We start from the raw sequence: 22,444 nt of genomic DNA, 5'->3' as shown, positions 1-22,444 counted from the left end.
CCTGGCCGTTGCAGAGGGGCGTCGGACAGTGATTTCCCGGCGGTGATAACGCTGGCTCAGCTTCTGAGCCAGCGTCATCACATACACACGTCATAGAGCTGTGATTGGTCAGTCTGCTTTGACTGACCAATCACAGCGATCGACGGCAGGGGACCGCTGTGAATGGTCCCCTGCCGTCTTACTGTGCCAGTCAACTGTCATTAACAGTTGACGGCACGGTTCTGTCACCTTGTCCATTGACAGGGTGACAGTTTTTAGCCAGGACGCACCGGTACGTCCCTGTGCCTTAGAGGACTTCAATGCAGGACGTACCGGTACGTCCTGGTGCGCTAAGGGGTTAAATCTCTTTCAGTGTCAATATTTGGAGATGATAGTTTGATATTGGCCAATTGAGTACATCTAGCTAAGTGGATGGCTTTATAATAGCTGTAAAAGTCTGGCAGTGAGAACCCGCCCTGTCCCTTTTTCTGAATCCGTCGAGAATAGGCTAGTCTTGAATGTTGATTATGCGACATATATTTGATAAAAAGGCTCTTGTATTGTGTGAAAAACGTGTTGGGTAGGTCAAGCGGGAGTGTTTGGAGGAAGTACAGAATCTGATGGAGCACATAGGTGGAAAGTAAATTTTACCTCCCAATCCAGCATATGAAGGGAAGGTTATATTTCTGTAAGTTCGAATTTTATTGTAAAGGGGTAAATAGTTACAGGGGGTTTTCACAAACACATGTATCCCCTATCCACAGGAGGGAACCGAGATGTTGAGTGCCTCAGATTTTTCATAGTTAATTTTAAAGTTCGAAACTTAGCTGAACTCCTCAAAAATAAGGAGGATTTCTGGGAATGCCTCAGTTGGTTTAGTTACGAATAGTAGGAAATCATCTGCGAATACGGCAGTCCTATGGGTGAAATTGCCCACTTTAAGTCCTCCTACGAGGTGAATTTGCCTGAACTTAAGTGGTAGGGTCTCGATCTCCAGCACAAACAGAGTAGGTGAGATCCGTTTTATCCCAAACTGATCAGAGAATCAGCCATTTACTTGAATCTTCACTGAGGGCGTGCTATATAGAGAAAATATGACTGAGATAAATGGTTGTGGGAAATTAAATCTACTGTGAACCTCTCATGTTTTGCCAGCTATAATGAAATAGATTATCATGTCAAGAGCCCCTCCTGCTCCTCCCCTGTTAACTTGGAAAGCAATAGATCAGTACAATGGGCTAGTAGCTTAGCCCACCACTTTAGATCTGCATTCAGCAGTGAGATTGGACTATAGCTGCCACTTTTCTCATGGTTTTTACCTTCTTTGGGAAGGATCGTGATAAATAGGGTGGGAATCTAGATGGAAGTCAAGAAGCAGTTTAACAGCTCCGAATGTGTGACGGTGGAGGTTGTAGGAGTTCAGGTTATAGATGGAGGAATAATAATTTTGGAATTTCCTCGCTATCTGAGGTGTAGTACCTTCTCACCCTTCTCTGTTCTTAGAGCGGATACAAATGGTTTTTTTTTATGTTGTGTAATGAGATGTGACACAATTTTAGATCCTCTGTCCCCTATTATATTTTGTTGTCTGCAGGGATTTGGCAGCTTTAATATGGTGCGTTTTTTTTAGTTGCTTTAGTTTTTAGTTGCTTAGTGCTAAAAATCTCACCTGGTACAAAGTAGCAATTTGGGCAAGAAGAGAATTCAATTGCAATGTTCTATGTTTTTTGACCAGCGACTATAGAGCTATGAATCCCCCCTCATACAAGCCTCGTGCGTGTCCCGTAGGATAAGGCTTATGATCTGTGGATCTTCATTAAAGCGGAAAAATTCTTCCAATCTACTTTGTAGATTATAGCTCTAGGTCCTGTCTTCTAAAAGAGTGGGGTTACGTTTCCAATTTTTTTGAAGCTGTGGAAGGTCTTGAAGCCTCATGATGCTCCGATATTGTGACATTTTCAATAAGTGCAGTGGAGATCGCTTGTATATACATAAAATTTGGTATAAAGAGGCCATCTAGTCTCTAATAGGTACCATGGGGAGAGGAGAAATAAGAGTATTTTCTCTGTGTGGTTATGTATTCTCCAAATATCAAGTAAATGCAGATTGGAAAGAGCAATTTTAAGTTTTGACAATAACTGTTCGAGGCGTGTGTTGCTGTAGAGGTGCTATCCATAACCGGGTCTAATATTACATTGATATCACTGCCCACTACTAACAAACCATCAGAAAAAGAGCTAAGCAGTTCAATAGTTTCCAAAAGCCTTTGTTCCTGATAAATATTGGGGGCTTGTAAATTACAGAGTGTGATGTTCGTGTTCCCAAGTTTCTACCTTCACAAAAACATTTATACCCCTAGTCTACTAGAGAGGTCTCCAATTGAAAGGGAAGACTACTATTCATAATTCTAGAGACTCCTCTCGATGCTGAGAAATATGGGCAATGAAACTGATGCTTAAATAGCGTTCTTTGGCGAGATGATATAGAAGTATGCCTGGAATGGGTCTCCTGAAAGAATACTATGTCCGACCATTCTTTCCAGAGCATATGATATAATTGGCTAATCTTCTGTGGTGTGTTTAACCCCCTGATCTTAAGGGATATAAGTTTAAGTGAGGCCATATTGAAACACAATTATTAGGTTACAGATTATGGTATTCTTGACAATCTGTAACCTAATAATTGTGTTTCAATATGGCCTCACTTAAACTTCAATGCTATATGTTTAACAGATTGATACTGCCAATATCTGTACTTTTTATGTTACTGTATATAGTTATTGTCATGTTTTTAGGTGGTGTACACCACCTAAAAACATGACCATAACTATAAAACATATAGCATTGAAGGAGAGAGCGGTGTTGCAATGGATATCTCTCAAGCAATGCTAGGTATATGAAAGACAACTCCTCTGTTATGCCGTGGGATGGGGGGGGGGGGGGTAAGGTACTGTTGCCTTTCATAAAGTAAATAACATACTGGAGTCTTAAATAGGCATTCTGTTGGGCTAGAGGTCGGGTCGGGTCTGATGGTATTAATGGAAAACCTGGGGTAAGGGTAAGCTGGGTAAGGTATGCACAAGGACCCAGTTAAGCTAAGAAGGTAACTATCAATAATGTGGTAAGAAAAGAGAAGTATTATAAAGTAGAGGGTGATCCCTCTATGTGGAAATGACAGGAGAAAACAGTCACTCACGTATCCGTAGAAAAATTGAAGAATCAGAAACCCTCTTTGGACCGTTGGTGATAACTTTGAGGAAGATCAGGTTATAGTCACGGCAGCAGAATTTTTATTGCTCCTATGAGATTTCACCCAGAATGAGAGTTGCATGACTGGGAAGTTGTGGAAGATCTTTTTCCAGCTGTACCAGGAGCCACGAAGAAATGGAGATTGGAAAAATATCTAGCTTCTTCTAACTCTTGGGGAGAACTTCGGGTAATCGTATGGTAAATTGTCAACCATCTTTGGCAATGGCGATCCCATAGGGGAACTACCAGCGAAAGGGTACCTTTTTGCCCTCAGCACATCTATAATAGGTTGCAAAAACCGTTTCTTAGCTAAGGTTCTTGCTACGAGGTCTAAAAATAGATTATGATCTTAGCACCTTCATTCATAATTTCTTGGGACTCTCACTAGCCACTTCCAAGATGGCTGCTGTGCTGGGAAAGCTGAAAAGTACACAAATAACATATCTGAGGGGTTCAGATGGGCCGGTTCCTGTGGACCCACTCAATTACCACTTTCTCTGTGTTCTCAGCACCTATGAAAGACGTAAAAAATTTGCACGTCGCTTGCGGCAAGGCCTCATGCACTACATTCTCAGGGATACTTCTCAGTCAAACATTCCTCGGTTTGCTGTGGTTTTCCTGACCCTCAAGCCTCAGGTGTGTGCAGTTCAGATGAGACTAGATAGAAAGTAAAATAGATTGCATAGACTCACTGTGCTGTATAATAGTAACTTGTGATCTTTCCAGGATTTCAAACCTGTGGACCATGTACTTCACCACTATCTTGATATCAGCCAGTTCATTGAGCACAGGGGATAGTGTCTTTCTAATGGAGTGTGAGATGAGGCTGGATTCCTGTACTGAGCAGACAGATGCACTTTCCTTCTTTGATACATCAGCATAAGACGCCTCGTGATATTTATTCAGCACCATCTTGCATCGGCCCACCAGAGAGGCTTGCTTCTTGCGGAGCTGTTAATCCATCTCTGATTAATTCTTTAGCGGTCGGGGAGTCTCCGGAGTGTCTTTTTTTAAATCTATCGGTTGCAGGCTTGACCATTGTAAGAGGGTTTCTCGCCCAGTTAGCAGGAGAAACCAGCGGTGTAACAAGGCGCAAAGGTTTTATGTGTCCATCACGAAGTTGAGGAAGCTCCACCCCCAACACTTCAATTATTAATCTGAGGCCTTATTCACACGAGCGTATTTCACGTCCGTGTTACGCGCGTTAAAACAGCGGATGTCACACGGACCTATGCAATTCAATGGGTCCATTCAGACATTGTGTTTTTCAGGCAGCGTGTATCCGCTGCGTGTATCCGCTGCGTGAAACTCACTGCATGTCCTATTCTTGTGCGCTTTTTGCAGTCAATGGGTGCGTGAAAATCACCCACCAGTTGCTAAAGAGATGACGAGGAAAAAAATAAAACCCCTTCTTCGGGGTTTTTTTTTATAACATAAAAACTCGTGCAAAACGTAGATGCACACGGATGCCACACGGAACTGCAACGCAGGAAAAACGCTGCATTTTTTATGCGCGCAAAACAGACACGTTCGTGTGAATAAGGCCTTAGATTCGGGTTGTGTCTCCTCTGACATTGTCTTCAAGTTGCAGTTTCACACAATTTGACTAAGGCAGAATATGAGGCAGCTTTGAGCAATTATGCAACCCGACAGCGTTTATTGCCACACAATGATACATACAAAATCATTGCCCTACAGTAGACAATTTAGGACGATGAGAAGTTGTTGCCGGGTGTCTGTCAGCTCTTATCTCCTGGGGAACAAAGGACCGTGCATATTGAAATCCTAATTGTGGTATCCCGCAGGTCAGGTGTCGAGGGACTTTTTTGGCGCCCTCTACTAATTATATTGTCAGCCAATACTGAACAGAAAAAGAACACTTCCTTGCTATAGTCATTCACCACTGACTCTCTGAGTGTTTCCTATCTTTAGGGCAACATAGGTTAAACTTGTTGGACGTTGTTTTTTTCATCCTTAGGGTATGTTCACACAGAGTTTTTTGACGCGGAAACCGCGTCGGAAAACGTGCCAAAAAACGGCAGAAAATGTCTCCCATGGAATTTTGAGGCAGATTTTCTGCCTGCAAAAAAAAACTGTGTGAACCTACCCTTACTATGTTACATGTGACTCAGTTTTAGAGTATTGTCATATACAGCATAGGTGCAAATATTATTGTGACATTTTGATGTTGTTTATGGTTACAGCTTTCTCTGATCGGTCTGTAATAAGTTACTATCAAATTGTGTTCTTTACAGACAAGGAGAGTCTTATCACTGACAGTGGAAAACTGTATGCACTGGACCTGCTGCTTACACGTCTCAAGTCACAAGGACATCGAGTTCTTATTTATTCTCAGATGACTCGGATGATAGATTTGCTTGAGGTAATATGCTGTGTGGAGAAATCCTATATATGGAATTTGACATTTGCAATGATGGTTTATATATTGAAAGTGATTTTCATTTTGTGAATGTTGAAAGAAATGAAAGAAGACCGATTTCACTGCTGGTTATAGTACAGGTGATCAGCACACATGTGTCATAGTCGCATGACCAGGACAGATTTCCATCCTCTAAAAGAAAACAGTATAGATTCCCCTGGGGCTGTGCTCCAGGTGGACGAAGACACTGCGGCACAAGGAATAAGCCATAGGGACCTTGGTCCTTTAGTTCTTCTGATCAGGGTCCCAGAAGTCGGACCCCCACCAATTATAATGCTAGACGGCATAACATTACTAAGCAGGAATACCCCTTTAACTCTACTACAGTACTGTGCAAAAGTTTTAGGCGGTCGTAGGAAAATGCTGGAAAGTAAGAATGACTCCAAAGTTAGAAGTGTTAATAGGTTTTTTTTGTCAATTAACAAAATACAAAGTGAATGAACAGAAGACAAATCGAAATCAAATCAGTATTTGGTGTGACCAAAATATTGCAACAGGTGCTCTGGACTGATGAGTAAAAAGTTTCAATATTTGCCTTTAACAGAAGGCCGTTTGTTAGCCGAAGGGCTGGTGGGCGCACCAATAATGGGTGTCTGCAGGCGACAATGAAGCATAGTGGAGGTTCCTTGCAAGTTTGAGGCTGCACTTCAACAAATGGAGTTGGGGATTTTTTCCGGATTAATGGTGTCCTCAATGCTGTGAAATACAGGCAGAGACATCATGCAGTATCATCAGGGAGGCGTATGATTGGCTCCAAATTTATTCTGCAGCAGGATGACAACCTTAAACATACAGCCAATGTCATTCAGAACTATCTTCAGCGTAAAGAAGAACAAGGAGCCCTGGAAGTGCTGATATGGCCCCCACAGATCTCAACATCATTGAGACTGTCTGGGATTACATGAAGAGACAGAAAGATTTGAGAGAGCCTACATCCACAGAAGATCTGTGGTTATTTCTCCAAGATGTTTGGAACAACCTCCCTGCAGAGTTCCTTTAAAAACTGTGTGCAAGTGTACTTAGAAGAAGTGATGCTGTCTTGAAGGCAAAGGGTGGTCACACCAAATATTAATTATGATTTAGATTTCTCTTCTGTTCATTCACTTTGCATTTTATTAATTGATAGAAAAGAAACAAAACAGTACTTTTTTTTAACTGAATTTTTAATCCCAAACGGAATTTTGAGGCAGAATTTTCCTCCTGCAAAAAACTCTGTGTGAACACAGCCTAAGGCCCCATGCACACGACCGTAAAAACTCCCATAATTACGGGCCCATAGACTTCTATTGGCCACGGGTACCTCCCCGTATGCTTACGGGAAGGTGCCCGTGCTGTTGAAAAAGATAGAACATGTCCTATTTCAGGCCGTAATTACGGCACGGGCAGCCCATAGAAGTCTATGGGGCTCCCGTAATTACGGGTGACTACGTGTGTGCACCCGTAATTACGGGAGCGTTGCTAGGCGACGTCAGTAAATAGTCACTTTCCAGGGTGCAGAAAGAGTTAAAGGATCGGCAGTAACTGTTTCAGCACTCTGGACAGTGGCTGCCGATCACAATATAAATAAAGCTGTAAAAAAAAAAAAAAAAGACGTTCATACTTACCCAGAACTCCCTGCTTCTTCCTCCAGTCCGGCCTCCTGGGATGACGCTACAGCCCATGTGACCGCTGCAGCCAATCACAGGCTGCATTGGTCACATGGACTGCCGCGTCATCCAGGGAGGTCGGGCTGGATGTCAAGAGAGGGACCCATCACCAAGACAACGGCCGGGTAAGTATGAATTTCTTTTACTTTTATTACGGAAAGGGCTGTCCCTTCTCTCTATCCTGCACTGATAGAGAGAAGGGCTGCCGATTTTAGTGCAGTGCAATTTTGCAGCCAAAAACGTGCCCGTAAATACGGGTGGAATACGGGTGAAACCGGACCCATATTTACGGGCACGGGTCCGTAAATATTGGTGCAATACGGGTCGAATACGTGTGACCAAGGACCCGTATTTACGCCAGTATTTACGGGTGGACGAAAATACGGTCGTGTGCATGGGGCCTAAACCTTCTTCACGCAATGTTTTTGGAAGATCGTCTCTTGTTTTTTTTTTTATAAATAATGGAAAAATATCCTACTACAAAGGAGAAGTCCTAAATCCCTAAGAAAGCGTTTCCTGTCTCCTTGGTACTAGCTATTCATTCCAAGCGGATCTCCAGATCTTAATTTTGAAGTAGTTAAGAGATGTGGCCAAGCTATCACTATCAGCTGTACTCCATTTTACATATGAAAAATAAATCTCGGTCTGCATGTTTCCTATGAGTTGAGTACCAACTCTGCATTTCTTAAATGTCATGATTACAATAATGGGAATAGAAAGATAGTTGAAATTGTAATTTATATCCATATTTATTGCACATAGCACTATAATGTTGCAGAAAGTTTTAATTTTCTAGCATTATATTTTAGTGCAGGAATCAAATTGTGAATTTTGATGCATTGTTGGAAATGAGAGAAAAAATAGGTGCTAAATAAGTGTTATTACTATTTTTTTCTTCATAGGAATATATGGTATACAGAAAGCACACATACATGCGATTAGATGGGTCTTCCAAAATTTCTGAGAGACGAGACATGGTGGCTGATTTTCAGAGCAGGTAAAAATCTTGTATATGATGGGACATCAGATGATATGATTTTTGTACTGGGACTGAGCCCTCATAATATACTCACATTTCCTGTTATGTCATGTCATTATCATCAACGGTATTATTACAATAAGGCTATATTCGGACGAGCGTGTCCGATTTGCCCGCGTTTTTCCTACATTTCAAGTTCGCGTGCTTTGTGTGTGGTATGTGTTTTTCACGCCCGTGCAAGCACTTTTTAAAAAAAAATATTTCTCTGTTTTTCTATGTAACTGATGCGTGAAACACGGATAGCACACGATATTGTCAGTGTGCTGTCTGTGGTTTTTTACGCACCCATAGACTTCAATGGGTGACTAGGTGCGCAAAAACGCACCAATATAGGACATACAGTGAGTTTCGGACACTCGCATGTCTGAATAGCCCCGTTGAAATGAATGGCTCCGTGTGCTGTGAGTTATTTCAACGCACAGCACACGGACGAGTATTCGACTCGTCTGAATGAGTCCTGAAAGGTTACATCTCTAATATAAAGCTGGAAGCAGAGAACACATGATCACACTGTCAAGATCTCTGGGTATGTGGAGCCACTGGGCCGTACCGCCAAAGCGGGATAGCAGCTGGCCACACAGGGTACCAAGTAAAATCTATAGTCCGAGTAAGGGTACCTGTGGTAGTTCAGACAGTAGCGATGTTTAGGCTCGGATGGGACCTTGGCAGCAGATACCAGGCGTGGTGTAACACAGCAGACGTGATCGGTGGCACAACACGACTCCAACTCTCTAAGGTACAGGAACAAGGTAGCACAGGATTCAGGTAGCAGGAACGGCAACACTGGGAACTGGAAAACACTAAGGGACCATTTGCAAGACTAAGATGGGTAAACACAACAAAGCTCAGGCACTGAAGGGGCAGGGCCCTTCTTATAGTCCTGGGTGAGTATGGGCTAATTACAGATTTTCTACATGTTCGCACCCTACGAGATACAGCAGAACAAAACTAAAGTTAGCGCTGGCGTCTTCTGAGGAGGAGATGCGGGCCAGCACTCACAGATACATGGCTGCGGCCGTCGGGGGGTGAGTAATCCCAACGGTCCGCGGCCATGGGCGTTTCACACACCACTGACAGATAATGATAGTTGGACACAGCTCCGCTTCTCCCCTCCCAGCACTGTGACCTTTGTACAGATCACAGAACATTCTGCCCAGAAACCTCTCCCAAAGATGCTAATAGGTCATTTTTTGACTGAGGTTTCTTATGTCCATATGTCTGCTGTAAAGTCCATCTGAATTCCTGTTCACAGCACAGAGCTGCCGCTCAGACAAGATGGCTGTCCCCGTAATCATGTACAGAAAATAAAAAGAAAAAAAAATACAATCAAAACAGATTAGAAAGAAAATAATGTTTTAGGGCCTGTTCACATCAGCGTTGGGCTTCCGTTCATGGGTTCCGTTAGACATCATCATCAGAGGGACCCATGAATGGAAAACCACACGGAAACAATAGTTTCCGTTTGCATTACCATTGATTTAAATGGCAATGCTTCCATTGCAAATGGTTTCCGTTTGTTTCCGTTCGGTAAGGTCTCCGTTTGCTTTTTAGCGAAAACAATAGCGCAGTTGAATAGAGAAAGGAACCTCACCTGTTAGCCAGAACAGTGATCGACCACGAATAGTCTCTCTCGAGCTGAAGGATCCGGGACGTGATAACTGTAATGCTTTATATCTCCTACAGTGGAGCTGTAGGAGAATTGAACCCTTGACCCCAGGTTCACCTATGTATTCATTGTATTATATTATCATAGGTTGTAAGGCCTAACAAAGACATATGTCCATCTAATTCAGCCTACTATTCTTCAATGTTGATCCAGAGGAAGGCAAAACCCCCATAAGGCAAAAGCCATTTTTTCCTCATCAAGAAATTCCTTCTTGACTCCAATATGGCAATCCGAATAAATCCCTGGTTTTATGACCTATCTACTGTAATCTAGTAAACATAACTTGCAATGTTTTACACTGAAGAAAGACATCCAGGCCTCTTTTGAACTATTTCATGAGATTCACTATAACAACTTCCTCTGGCAGAGAGTTCCAGAGTCTCACTGCTTTTACAGTAAAGAACCCCCTTCTATGTTTGTGTAAAGACCTTCTTTCCTCTAGAAGTAGGGGATGCCCCCTTGTTATAATTACAGTCCTGGGTATAATTACATAGTTATTAGGTCACCCCTCTGCTATCTTTTTTTTTTTTTCTAAACTACATAACCCTAATTTTGATATCTTTCTAAGTACAGTAGTCCACTCATTCCATTTATTACTTTAGTTGCCCGCTTTTGAACCTGTTCAAGCTCTATCTTTCTTATGCACTTGTGCCCAAACCTGTACCCACTTTTTTATGTGCCGTCTGACTAGTGATTTATAAAGTGATAGCACTATGTTCTAGTCATGTGCATCTATGCTCCTTTTGATGCACCCCATGATCTTATTTGCCTTGGCAGCTGCTGCCTGATACTGGTTGCTACAGTTAAGCTTACAGTCAACTAAAACACCTTTTCCGTGTCCATTTTACCCGGTATTTTCCCATTTAGTATGTAATGGTGACCTGTATCTTCTTTTCCCAAATGCATAACCTTAGGCCTCATGCACACGACCGTATTTTTTCCCACCCGTAAATACTGGCGTAAATACGGGTCCGGTGTCACACGTATTCCACCCGTTTTGCACCAGTATTTACGAACCCGTGCTCGTAAATATGGGTCCGGTGTCACACGTATTCCACCCGTATTTACGAGCACGTTTTTGGCGGCAAAATAGCACTGCACTAATCGGCAGCCCCTTCTCTCTATCAGTGCAGGATAGAGAGAAGGGACAGCCTTTTCTGTAATAAAAGTTAAAGAAATTCATACTTACCCGGCCGTTGTCTTGGTGACGCGTCCCTCTCTTCACATCCAGCCCGACATCCCTGGATGACGCGGCAGTCCATGTGACCGCTGCAGCCTGTGATTGACCTGTGATTGGCTGCAGCGATCACATGGCCTGAAACGTCATCCAGGACGTCGGGCCGGATGTCGAGAGGGACGCGTCACCAAGGCAACGGGCGGGAGACCGGACTGGAGGAAGCAGGAAGTTGCCGGTAAGTATGAACGTCTTTTATTTTTATTTTTTACAGGTTTATACTGATCGGTAGTCACTGTCCAGGGTGCTGAAAGAGTTACTGCCGATCAGTTAACTCTTTCAGCTCCCTGGACAGTGACTATTTACTGATGTCGCTTAGCAACGCTGCCGTAATGACGGGTGCACACATGTAGCCACCCGTTATTACGAGAGCTCCATAGACTTCTATGGACTGTCCGTGCCGTTATTACGGCCAGAAATAGGACATGTTCTATCTTTTTTAACGGAACGGGCACCTTCCCGTGAGAAAACGGGAAGGCACCCGTCGCCAATAGAAGTCTATGAGCCCGTTATTACGGGTCGTGATTACGACCCGTAATAACGGGAGTTTTTACGGTCGTGTGCATGAGGCCTTACAGTGTTAAACCTCATTTGCCAGTTCTCTGCCCAAACGTCCAACTTCTCCAGATCCATCTATAATAGAATACTGCCCTCCCTTTGTGTTCATTTCTTTACGCAGTTTAGTATCCTCGGCAAAAATGTAATTTTTACAGTGTAATCCCTCTAATAAGGTCCTTTAATAAATATATTAAACCGCATAGGGCTCAATACTGACGGTCACCCTATCTGATTATGTGTAGCATTAATAACCACCCTGTTTTCTATCACTGAGGCAGTAACTTATAATACTTATTCGGTACACTATAAAATGCTTTGGAAAAATGAAGATATATGACATCCAATGACTCACCCCAGTTCAGTCTAGAGCCTGGAGCTTACCTCTTCATTGAAGCTGATCCGATTAGTTTGACAGGATTGATCCCTCATAAACCCATACTGATATGGAATTCTACCTTTAGAAGTAATGGTCTGTCTATCACTGTACTTAACCCCTTCCCGACACGGCGGTGTCGGGAAGGGGTTCCCACAAACCGTAGTACAGTTGCGGTGATGGTGCCGTCTCAGAAGCTGTGCCCGCACCATCACCACCCGGTGTCAGCTGTATATTACAGCTGACACACTGCCGTAACATCCAGGACCAGAGCTAGTCTCCGATCCAGCCAATTAACCCCTCAGATGCTGCGCTCAATAGTGATTGCAGCATCTGAGGGTTTTTTAGTTGACCGCCACCCCAGCGTCGCAATCGCTGTGGTGTCGATGGTTGATATAGCAACCGTAGGCCTAACAATGGCCTCCGTGTCTGCCTTGTACGTACGTAGTGCAGTGTATTATAATAGGGATCAATATTATGGTCCTTCAAGTCCCCTAGTAGGACAATAAAAAGTTTAATGTTAAAAAAACAAAATTGCCTTATTTCTCATGTCTTTTATTATTGGAAAAAAACACCTATACATAATTGGTAATGCCGTGGCCGTAACGACCCGAACTATAAAACTATTATGTAATTTATCCCGCACAGTGAACCCCATAAAAAAAAATATGAAAGACCACGCCAAAATCGCTGTTTTTAGGTCACATCTCCTCCCAAAAAATTTAATAAAATGTGCAACAGCTGCAATACGTGAATAAAATACTGTATTTTTTGGACTATAAGACGCACCTGACTATAAGACGTACCCAGGTTTTAGACAACAGAAAATAGGAAAAAAAATCATATTTTACTACTTTTACAAGGAAAAAACTATTGGTTAAAAAAGAAAAAATTTATTCTGAGAGCCGTAACATATATTTTTATCGTTTAAACGATGTGAGGGCTTATTTTTTGTGGGATGAGCTGTAGTTTTTATTAGCACCATTATTTTGGTACATACGATTTTTTTCATCACTTTTTATTTTATTCTTTTTAGCGCTATGGTGACCAAAAAACGATTCTGGGGTTTTAAATAGATTTTTTTTACACCGTTCACTGTGTGAGTCAAATAATGTTATATTGTAATAGTTTCAGACTTTTACGGACGCAGCGATACCAATTTTTTTTATTTTTTATTTTTACATTGTGCTTGGGGAAAAGGTTCTTTTTTTTTTTTTTTTTTTTTTAATTTAAAATTATTTTTTTTACACTCTTGAAAATGTATCCAACTTTTTATTTTATTTTTACACATTATTATTAGTTCCCCTTGGGGACTTGAACCAGCAATCATTAGATCGATGGTACAATACACTGCAATACATGGATGAGTTACGGAAATCGCGTAACTCGCTGAGCTATGCTCTTTCCGAAACTCCCATAGTAGTGAATGGCAGTTACAGAAGCAGCGTAGCATGCTACACTGTTTCCGCAACTACTATTCAGTTTTATGGGAGTTACGGAAACAGCGTATTTCAGCGAGTTACTCTGTTTCCGTAACTTGACCATGTAACCAGGAAGTGTCCGGGAGACAGTGGAGCCGGGTAAGATAGAACGGGGTTTAAGAGGCCCTGTTCTAGAGATAGGTGCGGGTCCCAGAGGTGGGACACGCATCTATCTGACATTTATGACATATCCTGTGGATATCCTCAGAAAAAGCATGGTTGAACAGCAGCACACCTCTCCCAAGTTTCAATCAATATGTTCTTTTATTGGTCAAAAATCCAGTAAAAATGACAACGTTTCGACCCGTGACAAGTGGAGGGTCTTTCTCAAGCGATTGACCACGGCATTTAACTAGTTAAACGGTCGGGAACAGCGCCATCGCTGTTCCTGGCCGTTAGAGTAGCGTGTCAGATGTAAGACACAGCGGAGACCTGCAGAGTATGGAGCATCCCCTCCCCACTACATGATGTGCCGGCACATCACGGGTCGGGAAGGGCTTAAAGAGGCTCTGTCACCAGATTTTGCAACCCCTATCTGCTATTGCAGCAGATTGGCGCTGCAATGTAGATTACAGTAACGTTTTTATTTTTAAAAAGCGAGCATTTTTGGCCAAGTTATGACCATTTTTGTATTTATGCAAATGAGGCTTGCAAAAGTCCAAGTGGGCGTGTATTATGTGCGTACATCGGGGCGTGTTTACTTCTTTTACTAGCTGGGCGTTCTGACGAGAAGTATCATCCACTTCTCTTCAGAACGCCCAGCTTCTGGCAATGCAGACACAGCGTGTTCTCGAGAGATCACGCTGTGACGTCACTCACTTCCTGCCCCAAGTCCTGCATCGTGTCGGCCACATCGGCACCAGAGGCTACAGTTGATTCTGCAGCAGCATTAGCGTTTGCAGGTAAGTAGCTACATCGACTGCAGAATCAACTGTAGCCTCTGGTGCCGATGTGGCCTCGCTCGTCTGACACGATGCAGGACCTGGGGCAGGAAGTGAGTGACGTCACAGCGTGATCTCTCGAGAACACGGCTGTGTCTGCACTGCCAGAAGCTGGGCGTTGTGTAGAGAAGTGGATGATACTTCTCATCAGAACGCCCAGCTAGTAAAAGTAGTAAACACGCCCAGATGTACGCACATAATACACGCCCCGATGTAACACACATAATACACGCCCCGATGTAACACACATAATACACGCCCACTTGGACTTTTACTTTAAACACGCCCACTTGGACTTTTGCAAGCCTCATTTGCATAAATACAAAAATGGTCATAACTTGGCCAAAAATGCTCGTTTTTAAAAAATAAAAACGTTACTCTTATCTACATTGCAGCGCCGATCACATGCAATAGGAGATAGGGGTTGCAAAATCTGGTGTCAGAGCCTCTTTAAAGAGGCTCTGTCACCAGATTCTCAAATCCCTATCTGCTATTGCATGTGACCGGCGCTGCAATGTAGATAACAGGAACGTTTTTTGTTTTTTTTAAAAGCGTTCATTTTTGGCCAAGTTATGAGCTATTTTATATATATATGCAAATGAGGTTTGAAATGGACAACTGGGCGTTTTTTTTTTCGTTATGTCCAACTGGCCGTGTATTGTGTTTTTAACTGGGCGTGTTTACGTGTATGACGCTGACCAATCAGTGACCAGTCAGCATCATACACTCCTCTCAATTGATTTACACAGCAGCGATGTGCAGCCACATAAACAGAGATTAACGTTACTGCAGTGTCCTGATAATGAATACACATGATCATCCAGCCTGGACGTCATGTGTACTCAGAATCCTGACACTTCTGAATCTTTTCTGTGAGATTTCCAGCAAGTGAAACGAAATCTCGTTTACCTCCGTAATCTCGCGAGATTTCGTTTCCCTTGCTAGAAATCTCAAAGAAAAGATTCAGAAGTGTCAGGATTCTGAATACACATGACATCCAGGCTGGATGATCATGTGTATTCATTATCAGGACCAAAAAAAACTTTACTGTTCTCTACATTGCAGCGCCGATCACATGCAATAGGAGATAGGGATTTCAGAATCTGGTGACAGAGCCTCTTTAAGTAAGAAGTGGTCAGTGGTCCCGGCGATGCCGGGTCCCTTGACTGCTGACAATAAGACGCAGGGACTTTTTAGCAAGAATTTCCAAAATTCCCAAAACTATGCCAATCTAAAGTAGACATGAGGGAAATGTTAGTTAGCAACTATTTTGTGTGGTATTACTATCTGTGTTATAAGCAGATACGTTTAAATAGATAAAAATGCAAATTTTTGGCTACGTTTTAGTATTTTTCACAATTAAATACTGAATCTATGGACCAAATTTTACTACTTACAGAAAATCCATTGTGTCACGAGAAAACAATCTCAGAATCGCTTGGATAGGTAAAAGCATTCCAAAGTTATTACCACATAAAGTGACACGTCAACTTTGGAAAATGAGGCTCTGTCAGGAAGATCAAAACTGGCCGCAGCGGGAAGGTTATCCCCCTAAGTCCATTTACCAGGTATCAACAGGATAGGTAATAATGTATGATCGCTGGGGAACCCCACCACTGGGAGCCCCACCGATCATTAGAATGGCGGTCCAGACCCGCTTTGCTCCTCATTTCACCATCGCAGTCAGGAGGATTTTGAATGGTGAAGCGCTCAGCTGTTTCTGTTGACCTCACAGCCATTAAGTGGAGCAGCAGCGCACAAGCGTGACCGCCGCACCAATAAAAATCCTCCTACCGCTGCCCGCCTGCTATTTTGCTTCCACTCAAAGGCCAGCAGCTGAAAAGTGACCAGTTTTGGGAACTATGTTGCGTCCAACCACATTTATCAATGAAGCCAACACTCCAGGCAGTCACGCCTCTTGCCTAGTGGTAGGGACGGTACTCTAAATATTAACTTGGTTTTCTGGACTTGTATAAATTAACTTTGAAGTAAACGTCCACTATTTAGCACCATGTCATTTTTAGGTCCAATAGTGTTTGCTGAACAATTTCTTAATAGTGGCTGGAGCTATGTTTTTGTGATTCAGAACACCAAATATCCTGCATACAGTTAAGAGAGAATTTCAGCAGCCTTCAGTTACTATTAAAGGAAGCAAAGAGCGTACCCTCTTATTCTGGAGTTAAATGTATGCACAGTATGCAGTAATGGTGGCTAAAGGCTGATTCTTGCTGAAGAATAGTCAGTGTTAGGCCTCATTTACACGAGCGTGTGCATTTTGTGCACGCAAAAAAACGCAGCGTTTTGCGTGCGCAAAAGGCACTTGACAGCTCCGTGTGTCATCAGTGTATGATGCGCGGCTGCGTGATTTTCGCGCAGCCGCAATCATAGAGATGAGGCTAGTCGACGTTAGTCACTGTCCAGGGTGCTGAAAGAGTTAACTGATCGGCAGTAACTCTTTCAGCACCCTCGACAGTGAATTCCGATCATAATATACAGCAACCTGTGAATAAAAAAAAGACGTTCATACTTACCAAGAACTTCCTGCTTCCTCCAGTCCGGTCTCCCGGCCGTTGCCTTGGTGACGCGTCCCTCTCTTGACATCCGGCCCCACCTCCCTGGATGATGCGGCAGTCCATGTGACCGCTGCAGCCTGTGCTTGGCCTGTGATTGCCTGCAGCTGTCACTTGGACTGAATTGTCATCCCGGGAGGTCAGACTGGAGGAAGAAGCCGGGAGTTATCGGTAAGTCAGAACTTCCTTTTTTTTTACACGTTCATGTTTATTGTGATCGGAAGTCACTGTCCAGGGTGCTGAACCAGTTTAACTCTTTCAGCACCCTGGACAGTGACTGTCTCCTGACATCGCGTACCGGAACATTTTTTGCCGGGTTCGGTCAAAACGAGTTCGGCCGAACCCGGTGAAGTTCGGTTCGCTCATCTCTAAGACACTCCGTTTGGATGTTTGTAAACAGAAAAGCACGTGGTGCTTTTCTGTTTACATTCAGAGTTTGACAGCTCTTGCGCGAATCACGCAGTTCGCACGGAAGTGCTTCCGTGCGACCTTCGTGGTTTTCACGCACCCATTGACTTCAATGGGTGCGTGATGCGTGAAAAACGCAGAAATTTAGAACATGTCGTGAGTTTTTTTCAGCGCACTCACGCTGAGCAAAACTCACGGCCTGTCTGCATGCCCCCATAGACTTGTATAGGTCCGTGCGACCCGCGTGAAAAGCACGCGCGTCGCACGGACGTATATCACGTTCGTGTAAATGAGGCCTTAGGTTTGTGCGACACCGCATTTTGAATTTTGGCCAAACCTTTTTTTATTGTTGTGTTATCTGACCACAAAACCTTATCCCACATTTTAGGTGGGTCACTCTGGTTAATTACATTCCAATTTCTAGGTATATTTTCCCTGATCCCTGACATATGCATTATTTATTTCAAAAAAATTACAGGTTGTACAATTTATGAGCATTTTGTTTTTCCCATTAGGACTGACATATTTGTGTTCCTGTTAAGTACTAGAGCTGGGGGCCTAGGTATTAATCTTACTGCTGCTGATACGGTAAGACATTTTAGATTTTGTTTTTGTAATATAATGTTTGCTAATAGATAATTATACTTATTGCACTTTGAATGTGCCTCAATTCATAGCTAACATATAGTTACAAAAGTTTTATTAAAATATTTAACCATACAATAAGAAATTCCATATCTGTGGAGATTTATACGGTGGATAGAAGAATGCCAATAAAAAAAGCCGCTACGTAGGGTGAGTACATCAGGTTAAAGCTACCCTTCTCTGTTAATAATGGAGGCTCAACTTTAGTTGTTGCGCATGGATAGGCACAACATTATTGCAGAGAAGAGCGAGATATTAGGAAAGATGCTGCCGGTTTCGTTTTCCCTAGGGCGTCAGGTGGCCGCCTTGCCAGGGAGTAAATGCAGGTCGATAAAAGAAATGGAGGCGAGGTTGGGATTCAGGAGTAAAACTTTCACGATGCGTTTTGTGGAAACAGAACCCCTATTTCAAGTAAGCATAAGACCGTGTATAGTGCAGAGGAGAAATGTGCTTATTTAAGTACTTTAACCCCTTAAGGACGCAGCCTAGTTTGGGCCTTAAAGGGGTTTTCCGGAAGTAAAAAATTACATTCATTTAAATTAAACAATTATAAATATACAACTTTACAATGTACTTACGTTTCATCAGATGGCTGTAGCGTCGTATATCCTCTTCCGTCACCGCCCCCTTAGTAAAGCAAAATCTGCACTTCCTGTGCAGACCCGTCCATTTGGTCTGCTACCTTACTTCCGGTTTCCGGCTTTCACACTGTACGGTTACGTCACAAATTACGTAACCGTACCACGTGCTTCTTTATCTGATTAGAGCATGCGTGGTTAACACACTCCACCGCGCATGCTCTGTGAAATTAGCAATGGAATATGAAGTTGCGGGAATAACGGCCGTTTCGGCCATCTTCCCGACAGATGCAGGAGCTGTGACAGCTGCTGTCTTGTTCAGCAGCTGCCGCAGCTCCTACGGCGGGGACCGATCGCTGTGTCCCCGCTGTTTAACCCCTTAAAAGCCGCGTTCAATAGAGATCGCGGCTTTTTAGGGGTTAAGTTACCATCGCCGGCCTGCTACACGATAGCGGCCGGCGATGGTTACTATGGCAACCGGACACCAAACAATGGCGTCCGGCTATGCCATAGACGGAAGCCTAGTGGGTACTGACAACGTCAGGACCCACTATGCTTGCTGTCAGTGAGTAGCTGACAGTTCTAATACACTGCACTACGCATGTAGTGCAGTGTATTAGAATAGCGATCAGGACCTCCTGCCCTCAAGTCCCCTAGTGGGACAAAGTAATAGAGTAAAAAAAAGTGTAAAAATAAGAAAATAAAAGTTTTAAAAGTGAAAAAATCCCCTTTTTTTCCCCTTATCAGTCATTTATTATTAATAAAAATATATAAATAAATAAACTATACATAATTGGTATCGCCGCGTCCGTAACGGCCTGAACTACAAAATTATTTCGTTATTTATCCCACGCGGTGAACGCCGTAAAAGAAAATAATAATAAACCGTACCACAATCACAATTGTTTGGTCACTTCACCTCCCAAAAAATGTATTAAAAAGAGATCAAAAGCTCGCATGTACCTAAAAATGGTACTGATGGAAACTACAGTTCGTTACGCAAAAAAGAAGTCCTCGCACGGCTTTATTGATGGAAAGATAATAAAGTTCTGGCTCTTAGAATAAAGTAACACAAAAAGTAAATTATTTTGTACAAAACGTATTTTATTGTGCAAACGCCATAAGACATAAAAAAACCTATAAACATCTGGTGTCACCGTAAGGCCGGGTTTACACGAGCGTGTGCGTTTTGCGCAAGCAAAAAACGCTGCGTTTTGCGTGCGCAAAAGGCACTTAACAGCTCCGTGTGTCAGCCCTTTATGATGCGCGGCTGCGTGGTTTTCGCGCAGCCGCCATCATTATGACACTCCGTTTGGATGTTTGTAAACAGAAAAGAACGTGGTGCTTTTCTGTTTTCATTCTTTACAGTGCTGTTGCGCGAATCACGCGCGTCCCACGGAATTGCTTCCGTGCGACATGCGTGGTTTTCACACACCCATTGACTTCAATGGGTGCGTGATGCGCGAACAGCGCACAAATATAGGACGTTGTGCGTTTCACGGAGCGGACATACGCTGCGTGAAAATCACGCACCTGTCTGCACGGCCCCATAGACTAACATAGGTCCCTGCGACGCGCGTTGCACGGACGTATAACACGCTCGTGTAAATGAGCCCTAATCGTATCGCCCCGCAGAATAAAGTGAATATGTCACTTATAGCGCACGGTGACGCTGTAACAAAAATAGAATAAAAAAACAATAGTAGAATTGCTGTTTTTTAGTCACCACGCCACCTAAAAATAGAATAAAAACTGATCAAAAAGCCGCATGCACCCCAAGAAAACTACAATGAATTCCTCAAGGGGTCTAGTTTCCAAAATGGGGTCACCTTTTGGGGGTTTCCACTGTTTTGGTACCACAAGACCTCTTCAAACCGTTTAACCCCTTAATGACCAGGCCATTTTGCGCGTTAATGACCAAGGATTATTTTTTGTTTTTTTACAGCCGCATTCCAAGAGTCGTAACTTTTTTTTTTATTGCGTCGACATCGCCGTATAAGGGCTTGTTTTTTGCGGGACGAGTTGTATTTTGTAATTGTACCATTTTTAGATGCTTATAATATATTGATTAACTTTTATTAACTTTATTTTCGGAGAGTATTGAAAATAAGCAGCTATTCCAGCATTGATTTTCACGTTATAAGTTTACGCCGTTTACTATGCAGCGTAAATAACATGTTAACTTTATTCTATGGGTCGGCACGATTACGGGGATACCAAATATGTAGAGGTTTTATATGTTTTCCTAAGTTTGCACAATAAAAAGCCATTTAGAAAAAAATTACTTGTTTTTGCATCGCCGCGTTCCAAGAGCCGTGACGTTTTTATTTTTCCGTCGATGTGGCCGTATGTGGGCTTGATTTTTGCGGACCAGTGTGTCGTTTTCATTAGTACTATTTTGGCGTACATAGGACTTATAGATTAACTTTTATTTAATTTTTTATGGGGGGAATGGGGGAAAATAGCGAATTTTGCCGTTGTTTTTTTGCGTTTTTTTTGGACGCCGTTCATTCGGCGGTTTAATTAATGTGTTAATTTTATTGTTCAAGTTGTTACGATCGCGGGGATACCATATATGTGTATGTATGATTTGTTTTGACACTTTTACTAAATAAAACCACTTTTTGGGCAAAAAAAGTAGTTTTATTTGATTTTCACTGTAATTTTATTTATTTTTTTCCACCAACTTTATTTAACAGATTGACATTTTTTTTTTTAGTCCCACCAGGGGACTTCACTATGCGATGTGCTGATCGCATATATAATGCTTTGGTATACTTAGTATACCAAAGCATTATTGCCTGTCAGTGTAAAACTGACAGGCAATCTGTTAGGTCATGCCTCTGGCATCGCCTAACAGGCAGATGCTGAAGACAGACCTGGGGGTCTTTGTTAGACCCTCGCTGCCATGGAAACCCGACGGCGACCCGCGATTTCTTTGCGGGAGCTCCCTCCCTCTGTCAAACACATTAGATGCCGCTGTCACTATTGACAGCGGCATTTAATGGGTTAAACTGCCGGAATCGGAGCGCGCTTCGATTCCGGCAGTTGCAGCAGGAGCCAGGCTGTGTATAACAGCCGTGCTCCTGCCGCTGATCGCGTGGGTACAGTGACAGTACCCACAAGATTACAGGACGGATATATCCGTCCTCCTGCGCGAACTAGCAGCTGCTGAGGACGGATATATCCGCCCTTCGGCGTTAAGAGGTTAAAAACGCAGATATCCAGTGATTTCAGCTTGTGCTATCAGTAATAGAATGAGAGCACCAAAATGAAGACTGAGATTGCAGAAGTTAGTAGAGCTGGGTGTAGTAGGCGGAGCAAGTGCACTGCTGCATGCACATTGCATGCTGGGACTAGAGCAGTGCATGCAGGGAGGAGAAACACAGGAAGAGAAGAGGAATGAACTTACTGAGCAAAACAAACCTCTCAATGTAAACCATAGGGAGTAGTGTTACTAAAACCATTTATTATCAAGAAAAAGATAGAGTGCACTAATATATTAATAGAGGAACATTGCATTGATTTATAAAAAAAAAAAAAAAAAAAAAAAAGGATTGGAAAACCCCTTTAAAGAGGCTCTGCCACCAGATTTTGCAACCCCTATCTGCTATTGCAGCAGATCGGCGCTGCAATGT

The 22,444-nt window shown here is 42.9% G+C and overlaps 1 protein-coding gene across 4 annotated transcripts in view; it reads left to right on the top strand.

Moving 5' to 3' along the window:
* INO80 (INO80 complex ATPase subunit) overlaps positions 1–22,444 on the top strand; it is a 324,729-nt gene that overhangs the window by 275,197 nt on the left and 27,088 nt on the right. For all 4 annotated transcript variants that reach the window (XM_075844867.1, XM_075844866.1, XM_075844865.1 and 1 more), the window contains exons 27-29: positions 5,483–5,610; positions 8,216–8,310; positions 18,099–18,171. In XM_075844867.1, coding sequence (XP_075700982.1) covers positions 5,483–5,610; positions 8,216–8,310; positions 18,099–18,171 — 296 coding nt within the window. The remainder of the gene's footprint in view (positions 1–5,482; positions 5,611–8,215; positions 8,311–18,098; positions 18,172–22,444) is intronic.

This window comes from Rhinoderma darwinii, chromosome 12 (assembly GCF_050947455.1).
Source record: "Rhinoderma darwinii isolate aRhiDar2 chromosome 12, aRhiDar2.hap1, whole genome shotgun sequence".
Lineage (NCBI taxonomy): Eukaryota > Metazoa > Chordata > Amphibia > Anura > Rhinodermatidae > Rhinoderma > Rhinoderma darwinii.
This window is presented reverse-complemented; position numbering and strand designations above follow the sequence as displayed.